The sequence below is a fragment of the Trachypithecus francoisi genome, unplaced genomic scaffold, assembly GCF_009764315.1.
Source record: "Trachypithecus francoisi isolate TF-2019V2 unplaced genomic scaffold, Tfra_2.0 Lachesis_group1, whole genome shotgun sequence".
In the NCBI taxonomy this organism is placed as follows: domain Eukaryota; kingdom Metazoa; phylum Chordata; class Mammalia; order Primates; family Cercopithecidae; genus Trachypithecus; species Trachypithecus francoisi.
Genome location: NW_022681454.1, coordinates 74,830,668 through 74,850,608, shown reverse-complemented (window position 1 = coordinate 74,850,608; position 19,941 = coordinate 74,830,668). Strand labels below are relative to the sequence as shown.

The 19,941-nt window shown below is 39.8% G+C and overlaps 1 protein-coding gene across 1 annotated transcript; it reads right to left on the bottom strand.

Moving 5' to 3' along the window:
* Nucleotides 1–5,602: 5,602 nt before the first annotated feature.
* Nucleotides 5,603–19,359, bottom strand: LOC117084910 (regulator of G-protein signaling protein-like). Its single transcript, XM_033213324.1, has 2 exons — nt 19,203–19,359; nt 5,603–6,444 (listed from the first exon to the last, which is right to left on the bottom strand). Exons 1-2 carry the CDS (start codon nt 19,357–19,359, stop codon nt 5,603–5,605), a joined length of 999 nt encoding a protein of 332 aa, XP_033069215.1.
* Nucleotides 19,360–19,941: the final 582 nt, after the last annotated feature.

Below are 19,941 nucleotides of genomic sequence, written 5' to 3'. Positions count from 1 at the left end.
ATTAAAATATAAGCACTTTTTTGTTCTTTCTTTTAATTTTATAGCATTCTCTGTTTTTCTGTAATTGAAATATTTCTATGCCAGTTAGAATGGTGATCATTAAAAAGTCAGGAAACAACAGATGCTGGAGATGATGTGGAGAAATAGGAACGCTTTTACATTGTTGGTGGGAGTATAAACTAGTTCAACTATTGTGGAAGACAGTGTGGCAATTTCTCAAGGATCTAGAACTAGAAATACCATTTGACCCAGTGATCCCATCGCTGGGTATATACCCAAAGGATCATAAATCCTTGTACTATAAAGACACATGCATATGTATGTTTATTGCAGCACTATTCACGATAGCAGACTTGGAACCAACTCAAATGTCCCTCAATAATAGACTGGATTAAGAAAATGTGGCACATATACCATACACCATGGAATACTATGCAGTCATAAAAAAGGATGAGTTCATGTCCTTTGTAGGGACATGGATGAAGCTGCAAACCATCATTCTTAGCAAACTATCACAAGGACAAGAAACCAAATGCCGCATGTTCTCACTCATAGATGGGAACTGAACAATGAGAACACATGGACACAGGGTGGGGAACATCACACACTGGGGCCTGTCTGGGGTGGAGGGCTGGGGGAGGGATAGCGTTGGGAGAAATACCTAATGTAAATGACAAGTTGATGGGTGCAGCAAACCAACATGGCACATGTATACCTATGTAACAAATCTGCATGTTGTACACATGTACCCTAGAACTTAAAAGTACAATAAAAAAAAGAAATATTTCTCAGAGGGGCTCTGTGTAAATTTAGTTTTAAAGGATGAAGAGAGACTAACCATGTAAAGGAATAAAGATGAAGAGGGAAGGATGCATGACTGTATGGGTGAGATGAAATCTCCTAAATTGCAGTGAGACAAATTGGTCATGGTTTCACTTCCCTGCTGTGGAGTCCTGGTGATGGGGTGGCATTTATCTACATAGGCCCTCCTAATAATGGTTCCATCAACATTATTGGCAATCAAAGGTTGAAGAGTTCACCAAAGTTAGAGACTGAAAAGTATCCATTAGATTTGACTATAAAGAGATTACTAGAGCCCATGCAATGGAGTGGTATGAGTGTTGTACTATTATTTGAACCTGATGGCAGAGGAGTAAGAGGTCAATGGGCAATAAACTCATGGTGACAGTACATAGAGATTCTTGCTATAAAAATGATGATCTATGGACCATGGCATCAACCCCATCTAGGAGATACTTGTAAATGTAGAATCTCAGATACCTCCTCACAACTACTGCATCAAACTCTGCACTGTAACAACGTATTCATATGATTGCTCAGAACATTAAAGTTTGAGAAGCATTGGTGTAGACATCCATTTTTAAAAGACTGCTTACAAAACAAGAGACAAAAATAAGGCAGTAGCTTAGAGGAAGATAGATAATTTGTGAATTTTATTATTACTATAAAATAGATTGGGTATATGGAAAATGAAGATGGATAAGGTTTAAAGTGTATGATTTACAGGTAAGAGCAAATCAAATTTTAACCTAATTTGTTATTCTCAGTGTATAGATTTGGAAAACAAATTTCAGAGAGGTTAAGATATAATGTTTTGTCAAAGTTATACAATAGAATGGATAACCATATTCAAATGTGAGTCTGCCTGTCTCCAAAGCTTATGCCCCCTTTTCCTGATTAGGTTGATTGTTAATGAGAATAAATATACTTAATTAAGCAACAAATAAAAGCTATGGCAGTTGTAATTTTTAATTTTTGTATTATAATTTATGGTACCAAAAGGTGTAAGATTTACTTAATTTATTCATTTCCCAGTAATTTTATCTAGCAAATTTAGTAAATTTGGCTGATAAAATAATCAACAGCAATTTTCAGAAAATATTTTGTGAAATGATGGACTGACAACAGATACAGATACAATTGCTACCTATACGGACAGGAGACAGGGAAATACTGGATAGAAGGCTGCAGTTCCCTTGGCAAAGGCTCCATTCTAAAGCCTGAAGACCAGTGGCTCTAAATGAGGACAGGCATTTCTGTTTTTGCTCCCAAAAAGTTACCTTACGGCTTGCTATGCCACCTATCCTGTCCCCATATAAAGCTCAAACCCCAAGCTCCAGAAGAGACCCACAAACAAGGAGACAAGGAGGCAAACAGACCAGCACAGCGGACCAGCAGATCAGTGGACCAGTGATATTGAAACCATGTGTCATTGAAAGACAGAGAAGAGCTGAGGGGAGTTCAGCTGTGGGTGGTCAGTCAGAGAAGAGTGGGGCCGCTGGGAGGCCCAGCTCCAGGGGAAGGTCACTTCCCAATCCATCCCCTATTTAAGCTCCCCATCCATCTCACTGAGAGCCACCTCCACCATTCAGTAAAAGCTTGCACTCATCCTTTGAGTCCGTGTGTGATCAGATTCTTTTGGAACATTGAGCAAGAGCTGGGATACAGAACACTGTCACACTGGCCCTCTACCCTTGCCATAAGGCAGAGGGTGCACTGAGCTAATTAACACACAAGTCATCTGCAGATGGTAAAGCTAAAAGAGTATACTGTAACACACGCCCACTTGGGCTTTGGGAGTTGCAGACACCCTCTCCTAGATCCTGCCCTGAGGCTGGAGCCCAAAAGCACTTGCCTTGGTTCCTGCACCTGCCCATCTGTGTGCTCCCCATCCCATAAAGGGTATGAGATGCGGGGCAATCCAACAGGCAAGTTGCACCCCTGTCACACGTCTTGCCAGGTGAATCAGGGAACTCTCCCATTTCACTACTGTAGTTGCTACTATTTTTGGAAGCTAAATATTGTGAAAAACTTGAATTAAAATGTAATTTTAGGCTGGGTGCAATGGCTTAGGCCTGTAATTCCAGCACTCTGGGAGGCCGAGGAGGGTGGCTCACTTGAGGCCAGGAGTTCAAGACCAGCCAGGGCAACATGGTGAAACCCTGTCTCTACTAAAAATACAAAAATTAGCCAGGCATGGTGGTGTGTGCTTGTAATCCCAGCTACTTGGGAGGTGGAGGCATGAGAACCACTTGTACCTGGGAGGCAGAGGTTGCAATGAGCAGATATCCCACTAGTACACTCCAGCCTGGGTGACAGAGTGAGACTCCATCTCAAAAAGAAAAAAAAAAAAAGTAATTTTATACACATACATTCAGTCTCCCACCGGGAAGTTGATGGATACCATGGTTTCTAATCCTAGATAATTTTCATGGTTGAGGCACTCTATCCTTTAGCCACAAAGCTAACTACTCTTTAAGAAGTACCCTTATTTTTTTTTTTTAATTTTTTAATCATTATTTTATTTATTTATTTATTTATTTTTTATTATACTTTATGTTCTAGGGTACATGTGTACAATGTGCAGGTTTGTTACATATGTATACATGTGCCATGTTGGTGTGCTGCACCCATTAACTCGTCATTTACCTTAGGTATATCTCCTAATGCTATCCCTCCCCCCTCCCTGCCACCCCTCACAATAGGACCTGGTGTGTGATAATCCCCTTCCTGTGTCCAAGCGATCTCATTGTTCAATTCCCACCTATGAGTGATAACATGTGGTGTTTGGTTTTCTGTTCTTGCGATAGTTTGCTGAGAATGATGGTTTCCAGCTGCATCCATGTCCCTACAAAGGACACAAACTCATCCTTTTTTATGGCTGCATAGTATTCCATGGTGTATATGTGCCACATTTTCTTAATCCAGTCTGTCAGTGATGGACATTTGGGTTGATTCCAAGTCTTTGCTATTGTGAATAGTGCCGCAATAAACATATGTGTGCATGTGTCTTTATAGCAGCATGATTTATAATCCTTTGAGTATATACCCAGCAATGGGATGGCTGGGTCAAGTGGTATTTCTAGTTCCAGATCCTTGAGGAATCGCCACACTGTCTTCCACAATGGTTGAACTAGTTTACAGTCCCACCAACAGTGTAAAAGTATTCCTGTTTCTCCACATCCTCTCCAGCACCTGTTGTTTCCTGACTTTTTAATGATTGCCATTCTAACTGGTGTGAGATGGTATCTCATTGTGGTTTTGATTTGCATTCCTCTGAGAGCGAGTGATGATTAGCATTTTTTCTTGTGTCTGTTGGCTGCATAAATGTCTTCTTTTGAGAAGTGTCTATTCATATCTTTTTCCAGCTTTTTGTTGGGTTGTTTTTTTCTTATAAATTTGTTTGAGTTCTTTGTAGGTTCTGGATATTAGCCCTTTGTCAGATGAGTAGATTGCAAAAATTTTCTCCCATTCTGTAGGTTGCCTGTTCATTCTGATGGTAGTTTCTTTGCTGTGCAGAAGCTCTGTAGTTTAATTAGATCCCATTTGTCAATTTTGGCTTTTGTTGCCATTGCTTTTGGTGTTTTAGACATGAATTCCTTGCCCATGCATATGTCCTGAATGGTATTGCCTAGGTTTTCTTCTAAGGTTTTTATGGTTGCAGCATTGTTTAAGTGAAAGTTGGAACAACTCAAATGTCATCAAAGGAGTCATGATTTGTCACTGCCAATCTTTCCAGTCTCATCTCAAGCATTTGCCCCATCTCATTAATCTCTAGTCCAACTAGCCTGATTGCAGTTTCTGAATTGCACCGTCCTCTTTCTTATTTTATGATTCTGTGCATACCTAGAAATCACTCTCCTCCCATCCCATCTACCTAACTTGGTCATTTCTTAAAACTCAACTTTATGTCATTTTCTGGGAGACATTTTCTCTGACCCTGTGCCTTGACTAATAGGATCTCCCTGCAATTATCATTGGGATCACTCATCACGATTATATAATAATGGCAGTAACACTAGCTAACTCTTTTACAGCATGTACTATTGCCAAGCACAGTTCTAATAACCCTGTGAAACAGAAACAATTCTCATTCCCATTCTACAGATGAGAAAACAGAGATACAAAGTCCTTCAACTAGAAAGTAGCGGATTCAAACCCAGGCACTCCGGCTCCAATATCTGTGGCTTGTATTTTCTGTTTGAAATCTGTAGGTGCTACAGGGCAGATCCTCTGCTGCAGGCTCAGTACTGTTCACTACTGTATCTCCAGCACCTGGCAAACTGCTTGCCACATAGCAGATTCTCGAAAAGTGTGTTAAATGAATGAATGAATGAGTGAAGCTGTTGAATTAATCCATATAATGGATGTTTTATGGCAGTCAAAAACAAGTCAGATATATGTGTACTGATATAAAATGATGTCCAAGATACATTATTGAGAAAAAAAAAAAAAGCAAATTACAAATCAAATATGTGGGATCAATTTTGTGGGAAAAGTAAATATTAAGATACATATACAGAAAAATAATTAGGAGGTAGGTTTACAAGCATTAACAATGTTATTTCTTGAGGGAATTTCACTTCTATACTATATATTTCTGTAGTTGTTGTTTCCTCTTCCTTTATTAACAGTATGTATTACTTTATAAGCAGAAAAATTTTGAAAATAATTTTTAAAGAGCAAATTCAGAAACATAAGGAAATTATTTTGTAAAATGAGAGATTTTGCAGTGCCTTAGGTTAATTATTCTCTACCCTTGCTTGTTCCTTAAGCAAAGACCTCTGGGCTTGCATCCTCTCTAGGCAGGCCTGGGCTTGGTTTTGCACACAGGACCTGGGGTTTTTTTGCTAGACTCCAGGCTGCCACAGGCATGACACAAAGCAATAAGCTTTTTATGCGGGCTGACCCTCATGGCTAAAATATCAACAGGGAGTGGGGGTAAATACAGAAATGACTTACTTTCCTTGCTATTTTGCATTTCCTGGTGAAGATAGTCTTCAAATTCCTGGCGCTTATTAGGATTCAACATAAATCTGCGGTACTTGCAAAAGCTCCTGATAAAGCTGATCATTCTCAGCCAGCCTTTCTGGGATTCCTGTAGGTAAGCTGACACTATCTTTGAGGGCTTCCTAGACGAAATTTGTACTTCACTTTGCACTTCCACCTCCTCAGGGCGAGGTGGGAACAGGTCTTGATAATCTTTAAACCACTTTTCTTCTATAGATTTCATAATATATCCCTGGAGAATTAATAGTGTGGTTGTGGTGACATGACGCGTGGGAGTGATTTCTTTGATAATAGGGGCATCACACTGCAGCATTTCTTCAGGAGAGAGTCGGCCTTGGAAGAAAGTCTTGATTACGTTTTCTATGAGAGACTTGCAAATCTTTTCATTGGTCTCTATACTGATCTTCTGTACAGCTATGAGGAATTGCAATGGGCTTTCAGCCTTCCGTTCTTTGAGGAACTCCCTGAAGAACTCCAAGTGCTGTGTATTTAAGAGGACTTCTGTCAAGTTTCTGGGTCTCATTGATGGCTTCCTTACAAGAGCTTTTTTGAGGAAGGACATTTTCCTATTTGAGCGTGAAAATATCTTTGGTTCCTTGATAATTTCCACTTTAAAATCTTTAGTCCCAGCTACTTGGTGGGCAGAGGCAGGAGGATCACTTGAGCCCAGGAAGTTGAGATTGCAGTGAGCCATGTTTGTACCACTGCACTCCAGTCTGTAATCCCAGCTACTCTGGAGGCTGAGACAGGAGAATTGCTTGAACCTGGGAGGTGGAGGTTGCAGTGAGCTGAGATTGCACCACTGCACTCCAGCCTGGGTGACAGAGCAAGACCTTGTCTCACTGAGGAACAACTCTGAAGGGCCACACTGGCATCAGAGCTTCTCATGGCATCTGCTGAGGCCTGTTGTAATTGCTCCACAGCTGAACCTCTCCCCAGTCCTGCCTTCCTCACTCTCTTATAGGTATTATTCCCGACAGCACTCCTTAACAAACATCCCTTCACAAATCTCAGCCTCCAGGTAACTTGACAGAAGAAGAATCCACAATATTGAAAACCCCAGAGTGATAACTAGATAAGAAAGTAGAAATGAACAATCTTGACCATCATCACTTCATTCATTTACGATTACATCTTATTTTCATGATGCCCTTCTATGGTTTTGTAGGAGAAAAAAGACATAGTCATTACCCCCTAACCACCTCTCCATTTCCAACAAAGCACGGTTTCTCCTTTGGCTTATGTTCCTTAAGGAACATAAGATTACAGATGTTCTCTTAGATTTGAAAAAACTAGTTGCCTCGTTTATCCCTGATTTTATTTTATTTTTTTATTTTTATTTTTATTTTTTATTATACTTTAAGTTCTAGGGTACATGTGCATAACGTTTATATCATGTATAACTCCCCAATGCAATCCCTCCCTCCTCCCCCATCCCCATGATAGGCCCCAGTGTGTGATGTTCCCCTTCCCGAGTCCAAGTGATCTCATTGTTCAGTTCCCACCTATGAGTGAGAACATGCGGTGTTTGGTTTTCTCTTCTTGTGATAGTTTGCTAAGAATGATGGTTTCCAGCTGCATCCATGTCCCTACAAAGGACGCAAACTCATCCTTTTTGATGGCTGCATAGTATTCCATGGTGTATATATGCCACATTTTCTTAATCCAGTCTGTCACAGATGGACATTTGGGTTGATTCCAAGTCTTTGCTATTGTGAATAGTGCCGCAATAAACATACGTGTGCATGTGTCTTTGTAGTAGAGTAATTTATAATCCTTTGGGTATATACCCAGTAGTGGGATGGCTGGGTCATATGGTACATCTAGTTCTAGATCCTTGAGGAATCGCCATACTGTTTTTCAGGAGAGAGTCGGCCTTGGAAGAAAGTCTTGATTACGTTTTCTATGAGAGACTTGCAAATCAAATAATGGTTGAACTAGTTTACAATCCCACCAACAGTGTAAAAGTGTTCCTATTTCTCCACATCCTCTCCAGCACCTGTTGTTTCCTGACTTCTTAATGATTGCCATTCTAACTGGTGTGAGATGGTATCTCATTGTGGTTTTGATTTGCATTTCTCTGATGGCGAGTGATGATGAGCATTTTTTCATGTGTCTGTTGGCTGTATGGATGTCTTCTTTTGAGAAATGTCTGTTCATATCCTTTCCCCACTTTTTGATGGGGTTGTTTGTTTTCTTCTTGTATATCTGTTTGAGTTCTTGTAGATTCTGAATATTAGCCCTTTGTCAGATGAGTAGGTTGCAAAAATTTTCTCCCATTCTGTAGGTTGCCTGTTCACTCTGATGGTAGTTTCTTTTGCTGTGCAAAAGCTCTTTAGTTTAATTAGATCCCATGTGTCAATTTTTGCTTTTGCTGCCGTTGCTTTTGGTGTTTTAGACATGAAGTCCTTGCCCATGCCTATGTCCTGAATGGTACTACCTAGATTTTCTTCTAGGGTTTTTATGGTATTAGGTCTAACATTTAAGTCTCTAATCCATCTTGAATTAATTTCGTATAAGGGGTAAGGAAAGGATCCAGTTTCAGCTTTCTACTTATGGCTAGCCAATTTTCCCAGCACCATTTATTAAATAGGGAATCCTTTCCCTATTTCTTGTTTCTCTCAGGTTTGTCAAAGATCAGATGGCTGTAGATGTGTGGTATTATTTCTGAGGACTCTGTTCTGTTCCATTGGTCTATTTTTCTGTTGTGGTACCAGTACCATGCTGTTTTGGTTACTGTAGCCTTGTAGTATAGTTTGAAGTCAGGTAGCGTGACGCCTCCAGCTTTGTCCTTTTGACCTAGGATTGTCTTGGCAATGCGGGCTCTTTTTTGGTTCCATATGAACTTTAAAGCAGTTTTTTCCAATTCTGTGAAGAAAGTCATTGGTAGCTTGATGGGGATGGCATTGAATCTATAAATAATCTTGGGCAGTATGGCCATTTTCACGATATTGATTCTTCCTATCCATGAGCATGGTATGTTCTTCCATTTGTTTGTGTCCTCTTTGATTTCACTGAGCAGTGGTTTGTAGTTCTCCTTGAAGAGGTCCTTTACATCTCTTGTAAGCTGGATTCCTAGGTATTTTATTCTCTTTGAAGCAATTGTGAATGGAAGTTGATTCCTGATTTGGCTCTCTGCTTGTCTGTTACTGGTGTATAAGAATGCTTGTGATTTTTGCACATTAATTTTGTATCCTGAGACTTTGCTGAAGTTGCTTATCAGCTTAAGGAGATTTTGGGCTGAGACGATGGGGTTTTCTAAATATACAATCATGTCATCTGCAAACAGGGACAATTTGACTTCTTGTTTTCCTAACTGGATACCCTTGATTTCTTTCTCTTGCCTGATTGCCCTAGCCAGAACTTCCAACACTATGTTGAATAGGAGTGGTGAGATAGGGCATCCCTGTCTCGTGCCAGTTTTCAAAGGGAATTTTTCCAGTTTTTGCACATTCAGTATGATATTAGCTGTGGGTTTGTCGTAAATAGCTCTTATTATTTTGAGGTACATTCCATCAATACCGAATTTATTGAGCGTTTTTAGCATGAAGGGCTGTTGAATTTTGTCAAAAGCCTTTTCTGCATCTATTGAGATAATCATGTGGTTCTTGTCTTTGGTTCTGTTTATATGCTGGATTACGTTTATTGATTTGCGAATGTTGAACCAGCCTTGCATCCCAGGGATGAAGCCCAGTTGATCATGGTGGATAAGCTTTTTGATGTGCTGCTGAATCCGGTTTGCCAGCATTTTATTGAGAATTTTTGCATCGATGTTCATCAGGGATATTGGTCTAAAATTCTCTTTTTTTTGTGTGTCTCTGCCAGGCTTTGGTATCAGGATGATGTTGGCCTCATAAAATGAGTTAGGGAGGATTCCCTCTTTTTCTATTGATTGGAATAGTTTCAGAAGGAATGGTACCAGCTCCTCCTTGTACCTCTGGTAGAATTCAGCTGTGAATCCATCTGGTCCTGGACTTTTTTTGGTGGGTAGGCTATTAATTGTTGCCTCAATTTCAGAGCCTGTTATTGGTCTATTCAGGGATTCAACTTCTTCCTGGTTCAGTCTTGGGAGAGTGTAAGTGTCCAAGAAATTATCCATTTCTTCTAGATTTTCTAGTTGATTTGCGTAGAGGCATTTATAGTATTCTCTGATGGTTGTTTGTATTTCTGTGGGGTCGGTGGTGATATCCCCTTTATCCTTTTTTATTGTGTCTATTTGATTCCTCTCTATTTTCTTCTTTATTAGTCTTGCTAGTGGTCTGTCAATTTTGTTGATCTTTTCAAAAAACCAACTCCTGAATTCATTGATTTTTTGGAGGGTTTTTTGTGACTCTATCTCCTTCAGTTCTGTTCTGATCTTAGTTATTTCTTGCCTTCTGCTAGCTTTTGAATGTGTTTGCTCTTGCCTCTCTAGTTCTTTTAATTGTGATGTTAGAGTGTCCATTTTAGATCTTTCCTGCTTTCTCTTGTGGGCATTTAGTGCTATAAATTTCCCTCTACACACTGCTTTAAATGTGTCCCAGAGATTCTGGTATGTTGTATCTTTGTTCTCATTGGTTTCAGAGAACATCTTTATTTCTGCTTTCATTTCGTTATGTACCCAGTAGTCATTCAGGAGCAGGTTGTTCAGTTTCCATGTAGTTGAGCGGTTTTGATTGAGTTTCTTAGTCCTGAGTTCTAGTTTGATTGCACTGTGGTCTGAGAGACAGTTTGTTATAATTTCTGTTCTTGTACATTTGCTGAGGAGTGCTTTACTTCCAATTATGTGGTCAATTTTGGAATAAGTGCGATGTGGTGCTGAGAAGAATGTATATTCTGTTGATTGGGGTGGAGAGTTCTATAGATGTCTATTAGGTCCGCTTGGTGCAGAGTTGAGTTCAATTCCTGGATATCCTTGTTAACTTTCTGTCTCGTTGATCTGTCTAATGTTGACAGTGGAGTGTTGAAATCTCCCATTATTATTGTATGGGAGTCTAAGTTCTTTGTAGGTCTCTAAGGACTTGCTTTATGAATCTGGGTGCTCCTGTATTGGGTGCATATATATTTAGGAGAGTTAGCTCTTCCTGTTGAATTGATCCCTTCACCATTATGTAATGGCCTTCTTTGTCTCTTTTGATCTTTGATGGTTTAAAGTCTGTTTTATCAGAGACTAGGATTGCAACCCCTGCTTTTTTTTGTTCTCCATTTGCTTGGTAGATCTTCCTCCATCCCTTTATTTTGAGCCTATGTATGTCTCTGCATGTGAGATGGGTCTCCTGAATACAGCAGACTGATGGGTCTTGACTCTTGATCCAGTTTGCCAGTCTGTGTCTTTTAATTGGAGCATTTAGTCCATTTACTTTTAAGGTTAATATTGTTATGTGTGAACTTGATCCTGTCATTATGATATTAACTGGTTATTTTGCTCGTTAGTTGATGCAGTTTCTTCCTAGCCTCGATGGTCTTTACATTTTGGCATGTTTTTGTAATGGCTGGTACCGGTTGCTCCTTTCCATGTTTAGGGCTTCCTTCAGGGTCTCTTGTAAGGCAGGCCTGGTGGTGACAAAATCTCTAAGCATTTGCTTATCTGTAAAGGATTTTCTTTCTCCTTCACTGATGAAACTTAGTTTGGCTGGATATGAAATTCTGGGTTTAAAATTCTTTAAGAACGTTGAATATTGGCCCCCACTCTCTTCTGGCTTGTAGAGTTTCTGCCGAAAGATCTGCTGTTAGTCTGATGGGCTTCCCTTTGTGGGTAACCCGACCTTTCTCTCTGGCTGCCCTTAAGATTTTTTCCTTCATTTCCACTTTGGTGAATCTGGCAATTATGTGTCTTGGAGTTGCTCTTCTGGAGGAGTATCTTTGTGGCATTCTCTGTATTTCCTGAATTTGAATGTTGGCCTGCCCTACTAGGTTGGGGAAGTTCTCCTGGATGATATCCTGAAGAGTGTTTTCCAACTTGGTTCCATTTTCCCCCTCACTTTCAGGCACCCCAATCAGACGTAGATTTGGTCTTTTTACATAATCCCATACTTCTTGCAGGCTTTGTTCATTTCTTTTTCTTCTTTTTTCTTTTGGTTTCTCTTCTTGCTTCATTTCATTCATTTGATCCTCAATCGCTGATACTCTTTCTTCCAGTTGATCGAGTCGGTTACTGAAGCTTGTGCATTTGTCACGTATTTCTCGTGTCATGGTTTTCATCTCTGTCATTTCGTTTATGATCTTCTCTGCATTAATTAGTCTAGCTGTCAATTCTTCCACTCTTTTTTCAAGATTTTTAGTTTCTTTGCGCTGGGTACGTAATTCCTCCTTTAGCTCTGAGAAGTTTGATGGTCTGAAGCCTTCTTCTCTCATCTCGTCAAAGTCATTCTCTGACCAGCTTTGATCCATTGCTGGCGATGGGCTGCGCTCCTTTGCAGGGGGAGATGCGCTCTTATTTTTTGAATTTCCAGCTTTTCTGCCCTGCTTCTTCCCCATCTTTGTGGTTTTATCTGTCTCTGGTCTTTGATGACGGTGACGTACTGATGGGGTTTTGGTAGAGGTGTCTTTCCTGTTTGCTAGTTTTCCGTCTGACAGTCAGAAGGACTGTCTGTTGGTCTGTTGGAGATTGCTTGAGGTCCACTCCAGACCCTGTTTGCCTGGGTATCAGCAGCAGAGGTTGCCGAAGATAGAGTATTGCTGAACAACGAGTGTACCTGTCTGATTCTTCCTTTGGAAGTTTCCTCTCAGGGATGACTTCACCCTGTGAGGTGTGGGGTATCAGACTGCCCCTAGTGGGGGATGTCTCCCAGCTAGGCTACTCAGGGGTCAGGGACCCACCTGAGCAGACAGTCTGTCCTTTCTCGGATCTCAACCTCCACGTTGGGAGATCCACGGCTCTCCCCAAAGCTGTCAGACAGAGTCGTTCGCCTCTGCACCGGCCCCCGCTGCTTTCCCTATTGGACCTCAGCTGTGGGCTGTCCCCAGAGGTGGAGTCTACAGAGACAGACAGGTTTCCTTGAGCTGCTGTGAGCTCCACCCAGTTCGAGCTTCCCAGCTGCTTTGTTTACCTACTTAAGCCTCGGCAATGGCGGGCGCCCCTCCCCCAGCCTCACTGCTGCCTTGTGGATCGATCCCCACAGACTGCTGTGTTAGCAGTGAGGGAGGCTCCGTGGGCGTGGGACCCTCCCGGCCAGGTGTGGGATATATTCTCCTGGTGTGCCTGTTTCCTTAAAGCGCAGTATTGGGGTGGGAGTTACCCGATTTTCCAGGTGTTGTGTGTCTCAGTTCCCCTGGCTAGGAAAACGGATTTCCTTCCCCCTTGCGCTTCCAGGTGAGGTGATGCCTCACCCTGCTTCAGCTCACGCTGGTCAGGCTGCAGCAGCTGACCAGCACCGATTGTCCGGCACTCCCTAGAGAGATGACCCCAGTACCTCAGTTGAAAATGCAGAAATCACGGGTCTTCTGTGTCACTCGCGCTGGGAGTTGGAGACTGGAGCTGTTCCTATTCGGCCATCTTGCTCGGCCCCCGTCTAAGAAGTACCCTTAGCTAAAGGGGTAATTTCTCATTGGGAAGCTGCCACTCAGTGACTACAGGGTTACAAAGACCTAGTCCCGTTACTTCAGTTTGGTATAATATGGAAAGCATCTGATCTTCCAATGCCATGTTGGATCAGCTGGGGCCTCTGTTACAATTGCACTGCATTCCAATTCAACAGTCTGGGACAAGAGAAAAATTATTGGATTTCTTTAGGGAAGATGTTTCATCATTTTGGTTTTTAATCTTTACTGAGCTTGAGGCAGACAACAAACTTAAATTCACATTTTTGGCATTTGCATGTCTTTGTTGTGGAATGGTTATGGGAGATTAAATAAATTATAAAAATGATATTTTAACAACTTTATCCTCTTATATCTTATCTTAAGATAAAGTTCCAAAAGTTTGTGTTTCCTGACATCTCAGCTGTTATAAGGTTGGACATAGCTCTCTAATTCAAAGGATTAAGTTGGTTTAAACAGAAAAAAGTCGGGTTTGCTTTTCTTTCACAAATTGCCATGGGAACAAGAGTGCTGCAAAGCTATTATAACTCTCTTCTGAGGCATTCAAAAAATTTAGAATATCTCAAATAATGACATTCAAAACCTCCCAAGCATGATTATCTAGAATATTAAGGTTAGAAAACTGGGCTATTTTATAGTTAAGTACTGTTCCAAATATTTCAGTGGTACTAAATTAACAAATCATGACTTCATTTGGAAGAACATTTCAATTAGTGGTATTTTCTAAAAGCCTTAATTAGCATAGACTATGTATGGCTGAAATGTAGCAAGTCCAAAGATAAGATAACAAAGCACTACGTGGGGCAAAACACTAGCAATATAACAACTTTTCCTATGGTCACACAAGCATTAAAAACTTATTTTGGAAAAGAAGCCCATTGAAACGTTTTTTCACTTTTGCTGCCACTGCTTAACAGGAGAACTAAAATTAGGTCTTTTTTTTTTTTTTTTTCTTTCAGGATGAACACAAATTTTATAATTTTCACCAGCTTTGTTGCTACTGCTGTCATAATAAAAATTCTATGGCAAGTGTTTTTTTTTTTTTTTTAATTGAGATATATTCATGTTTATTCTTACTTTAACTTCAATGTTGCTGAGATCAATGTCACTTAAGATGAATAGAGAGACAGATTTTATAACAACAACAAAAAATCAAAGCTGTTTCTTTTAACTATCCTTTTTATATTTAGACAAAATAGCTGCTATTGATTGAATGTGTGTCCCCCAGCAAATTCATATGTTGAAACCCTACTTTTTGATATGATGATGTTACAAGGTAGGATTTTTCAGAAGTAATTAGGATTAGATGAGGTCATGTGGGTGGCACACTCATGAATGGGATTAGTGTCCCTATAAAAGAGATTCCAGAGAGCTCCTTTGCCCCTTCTACCACATGAGGGCACAGTTCATATCTCTATGAACCAGTGAATGGTCCCTCACCAGATGTCAAGTCTGTTGGTGCCTTGATCTTAGACTTTCCAGTCTCTAGAACTGTGTAAAAAGAGAAACAAAAATAAATTTCTGTTTTTATACGTGATTTTTATAAGCCACTCAGTTTGTGGTATTTTGTTTAACAGACTAAGGCAATGACTATCTGAATACAATTCAAACGTCATGAAGCAAACATTCTTTCACGCAACCTTGATTTTTCTATTAATTAACCGGCTAGTTTTATTATTATCTTCCCTTGTTATTTTGTGAATATTTAAAGTTATTACCCTATCTTTAATAATCCATTGTGGACTATACTTTCAGTTTCCCAGTGCATAGGTAATATATATCTTCCTATTCAACTATAACAAAATGTATTATTTTTCTAATGATTTTAACACATTCTCTGACTTATGAGAAAGAATATCTGTTTCTCCTAAGTCAAAACTATATGTTATCTCTTTCTTAAAACTTTCACTTTTTCTCCCTAACCAGGGCGAGGTTCCTTCTGCCTTAAGAATATCCATCTAAATGTTTGGTTATTCATTCTTACTGTACTGATCACAAATATTTCCTACAATGTTGCATCTTCCTCAGAGACAGTAACTGCAATTGTTTACAATACTGTAGATAAACTGTAACTGAAGGGTGCAGGGAAATCAGTCAGAAGAAACATAATATAAAATGTAACCGCATGATTTATTTTATTTTGTCCTTAAAAGGGGAATAAATGCGTGAGGATAATTACACTTTCACCAATTAAAAAAGCTTGCATAAAAATAATTTTCACTTAATAGGAAATGCTTCAGAATAGATACCTCATTGTTAGAAAAAGCTATTTCTGAGGTTTTTTTTTTTTTTTAATCACAATCCAATTATTGTAAAAGACAATGTTGAAAACATTTTTATTATTTTTCTTCCTTCAAAACCTGAGACAGGGAAAACTTTGTGGCTGTACTTTAATTTTATTGCTACTGAATCTTTCCTAAAAATGAACTGGCAGATGCCATTAGTAGGTTAATTGATTTAATAATGTTTCTATGAACAAGCTAGCATTTCTGACTTGAATTACTTTCTCAGTTGATTGGTTCTTTATAATAGGATTCTATAAAATATACAAAAAAGAGCAACAAGGAATTTAGCTCTGGATTTTTCAGCTAATTCATTAGCATTTCGTAGTCCAGGAAATTATTGCATTTTCAATTTGCTAAATACACTGATTTGTTAGTAGTAATTAGGCACATGCATGACTTTTACAAAAGCTCTTTAAAAAGGCAGTCTTATAAAAATGACTCTAGAAAAAATAAATGTGTTAATAGCTTAGTAGAGTGTTTTTCAATTGAGAGCAAGTAGTAGTACTGTCCAGGAATATGTAAGATGGAAGAAGTCAGAGGATTGCTTAAGGTAACCTTCAGGGCAGCCTCAGTCCAGGGAAAAAAGAAAGAAAAGAGACTGCCACGGAGAATAAGTAAGACTGGTGAATCCAGAGGAACAAGAAGGACCACTTTGGCTGTAATCCATTTTCAAAACAACAACAAAAGCACTGAGGTTTTGTGAAATGACTGCTACCTATTTTAGAGTTATTTAATTCAAAATGTAGCCAAAGGTCAAATGGTCCCATGTTGAAATGTATTTCCCTATTTGTTTAATTATTTTAAAATGATTAGATTATTTAATCTTAATAATAAATGTATTGTTAATGTTAACTGACCGAATTTCAGCATATCAAAAAAATGCAATTTTTTAAATTTCACGTCGCAAGTACTATGCTTACCTATATTTGAAAGAGATATGGAAATATTAACAAATATCTGAAGAATGTGCTTTGTTTGGTATAGATATTGTTGCACTGATGAAGTATCATGGGAACCTATGTAACACAAAGTCCCAAATTAAGCATAGATGTATTTCTTCAATGCTACCATTTCCATAAGAAATTTCATTTGTCATTAGATATTGTCACTTCATTAAGTAAATTTATCCCTTGTCCATTTTAATTAGAAAAATAGCTAATCTTCTTAGGACTTATTTAATCATGAAAAATTTATTGAATCTGTTTCATGTACTAGCCCCTGTTTCTGGCATCGGAGATAAAATATTGCATAAAACAGAATTAAGACTGTGTTCATGAAGCATATATTCCAGGAGATTTGATGAGTCTTGACCAATCCCTGCCTCTTAAGGAGTCCAGGACTAGGGCAAGGAGAATGATGTACTCTCCACTGGTACAAAATGTAAAGGAATTCCCAAAACCTCAGTAACAAAGACAGGTAATTTTTTTTTTTTTTTTTTTTTTTTTTTTTTTTTTTTGAGACGGAGTCTAGCTCTGTCGCCCAGGCTGGAGTACAGTGGCGCTATCTCGGCTCATTGCAAGCTCTGCCTCCCGGGTTCACGCCATTCTCCTGCCTCAGCCTCCCGAGTAGCTGGGACTACAGGCGCCCACCACTGCACCCGGCTAATTTATTTTGTATTTTTTTAGTAGAGACAAGGTTTCACTGTGGTCTCGATCTCCTGACCTCGTGATCCACCTGCCTCAGCCTCCCAAAGTGCTGGGATTACAGGCGTGAGCCACCGCGCCCGGCCCAGACAGGTAATATTTTAATACGGTATTTTAAATTATCAAAGTTAATGTAAGTAATTCATGATGAAGAAAATAGAAACATAAGGAGTGTCTTGAACAGACATATTGCAGCAGAAGCAAATGAATAATGACACAAATTTCACCTTTTGCTGAGAGAGTAACATGTGCATATAAGGAGGAAAAAAAAATATGATATACATGAGCCATCTTCCAGAAATTCAACACTGTGGTATTAGTTTTCTATTGCTGTGTAACAAATTACCATAATTGCAAAATACCCATTCATTAGTTCACAGTTCTGAGGTGCGAATTACTGCACAGCATGACTACGTTCTCTGCTCATGCTGAAATTAAGGTTCTGGTCAAACTTCATTCTGATGTGGAGGTTTTGGGAAAAATCCAGCTTCCAAGCTCATTCCTGTTTGGGGAATTCACGTCTTTGCTGTTGTAGGACTGAGATCTATGTTTCCTTGCTTGCTGTCAGCTGAAGCACACTCAGTTCCTAGGTGCCACCCTCTTTCTTTTACACTTGGGCCTTTCTATCTTCAAGCCAGCAGTAGTGTATGGCATTGTTTTTATGCTTCAGATCTCTGACTTCCTCCTGTGCTAACAATGGGAGACAATTATCTGCTATTAAAGGGCTCATACAATTAGACTAAGGCTACCTGGATAATTTTTCCTTCTTAAGGTCAACTGTGTCATATAACATAACCTAATATGGGAGAAAAATTCATCAAATTCACGGTCTCATTGGATGGAAAATCTTGGGAGCTGTCTTAGAATTTGGCCTACCACACTTCTGCACCTTAACAGTCCTAATAGGGAGACTTCCTATGAGTGCCAGGCATGTGGAAAGCTTTCAAGAGGTACCTTGCACTTTGTGACCTGCAGTGGATCCTTTGTAGTGTCCTGTCACTGCCAGTGCCTGTGACAGAAGTCATATAGCTTCTACCAGCTGCCGGAATGAGTATCAGCCACCTAATGTGCTTACATTACACCTCAGTATTGCCTTTCTCATTTTCTAGACAAAACCATAAGTGGTCTGAACTCTCTTTGAGTCCTCAGTAACAGGTGTAGCCATGGATATGACCCAGCCTTGGCCTACAGGACCTGAACTGGGGTTCACTTAGACCTTACAGAGGTCTCTCTTCTTCATGGACATTGCTGATCCCATACGTGATGCTCTCAACCCTTCCAAAGCAGAAATTATGTACTGCCTACTGCCCTAGATTATGTGAAGCCAAATGGATGTGAGATGGATTCAAAACAGAATTGGGTACTTCTGACCTGAAGGGAATGGAAGACCTTTTGTGGGGACCCCTGGCTTTTCTTCAGAGATGACAGCAGAATGGTAGGGAGCAGTCCTAAATTTAGGTTTGAACTCATTTGCATTGCTGTCCAACATCTCCTTGGAGAGAGTGAAGACCTCTGTGGGCAAGTCTTGTGGTCTCAACTTCAAGACTACATTGATCCCAGAGCTCATCCTGAAGAACTGTAGTCCTGACAACCTTCGGCAGCTCCTGGAACAGGAAGAATCGGGTCTCTTGTTCACACAGAATGTGCCACATTCCTCAGCAATGTTGAGAAGAAACTGTCTCCAGGGCCTGCGTAAAGTCTAAAAACTAGTAATCGGGTCACTGAAAGTAAGACACAGTGACCTTCCCAAGATGGACTTAATATTTTACTAGGAAACAAACATTCCTTAAACAAATATAAACTGGTAACTATAATAATGGTTAAAGGTGGCATCCTTGATGCTATTCACTAAGACTACACTTCATTCTCTACTTATCAGTACCTCTGGGTCTGTCCTCTTGTCTGTCTCCTGGGGGATGAGATCATCACTACAATCAGCTCTTACCTTGTAGTGGAGGGATCCTTATCTGTCTGCTCCCCTCCCTTTGTGCTGTTACAACTAGCCTTAATGGATCTATTCTCCTGATTGTCACGGAGTGAACCTGAAGTCTCAGGGATGGAAGAGTAATGAATTGCTGCAGTGCAAGGTCATCCACTTTCATCTTAATGCTGCCGTGTGCAGAGAATGATCCCCATGTGGCAGTCAAGGAGACATTGTTTTTAAAAAAACTAGATATCTTGTCCTGTGGCTGCCAGTTTTCTTCAAGAATCGGACTTCCATGCCCCTCTGCCCATCTCCATCTGGGACTACCTGGGAGTCTGGTTCCATTTCCGAGGAGACAGGCAGGGTCATTATAGTTTAATGTAAAATAACCAGAAAACAGAAATGACAAACTCTCTGTTGCCATGGGTGGATAAACGTACTACTACATCCACATCATGGAATCCTAGTGGCCATTAAAAGTTATTAATACAGGAAACTACATGGATGCATTTTAAAAGCATTAAGTAAGTGAAAGGGGTCACATACAAAAGATGCGATTCTTTAAAATTGTATTAGTATGAATTCTACTAAAGGCAATTTCACAGTGATGGAAAGCTGGGTCTGGGCTTGTATGAGGGGATTGATTGCCAAGGCTGTGATGAAACTTTATGTGATCATGAAATTGCTCTGTAACTTCATTTTAGCAGTGGTTTTATCAAATTCACTGATTTATACAGTTAACATTGGTGAATTTCCTCTC

Coding starts and splice junctions, on each gene's coding strand:
- LOC117084910 (XM_033213324.1), bottom strand. CDS start 19,359: ATGAAAGTGGATGACCTTGCACTGCAGCAATTCATTACTCTTCCATCC. Junction 6,445..19,202: donor AAGGATCCCTCCACTACAAG/GTAAGAGCTGAT, acceptor CTGCCCACCAAG/TAGCTGGGACTAAAGATTTT.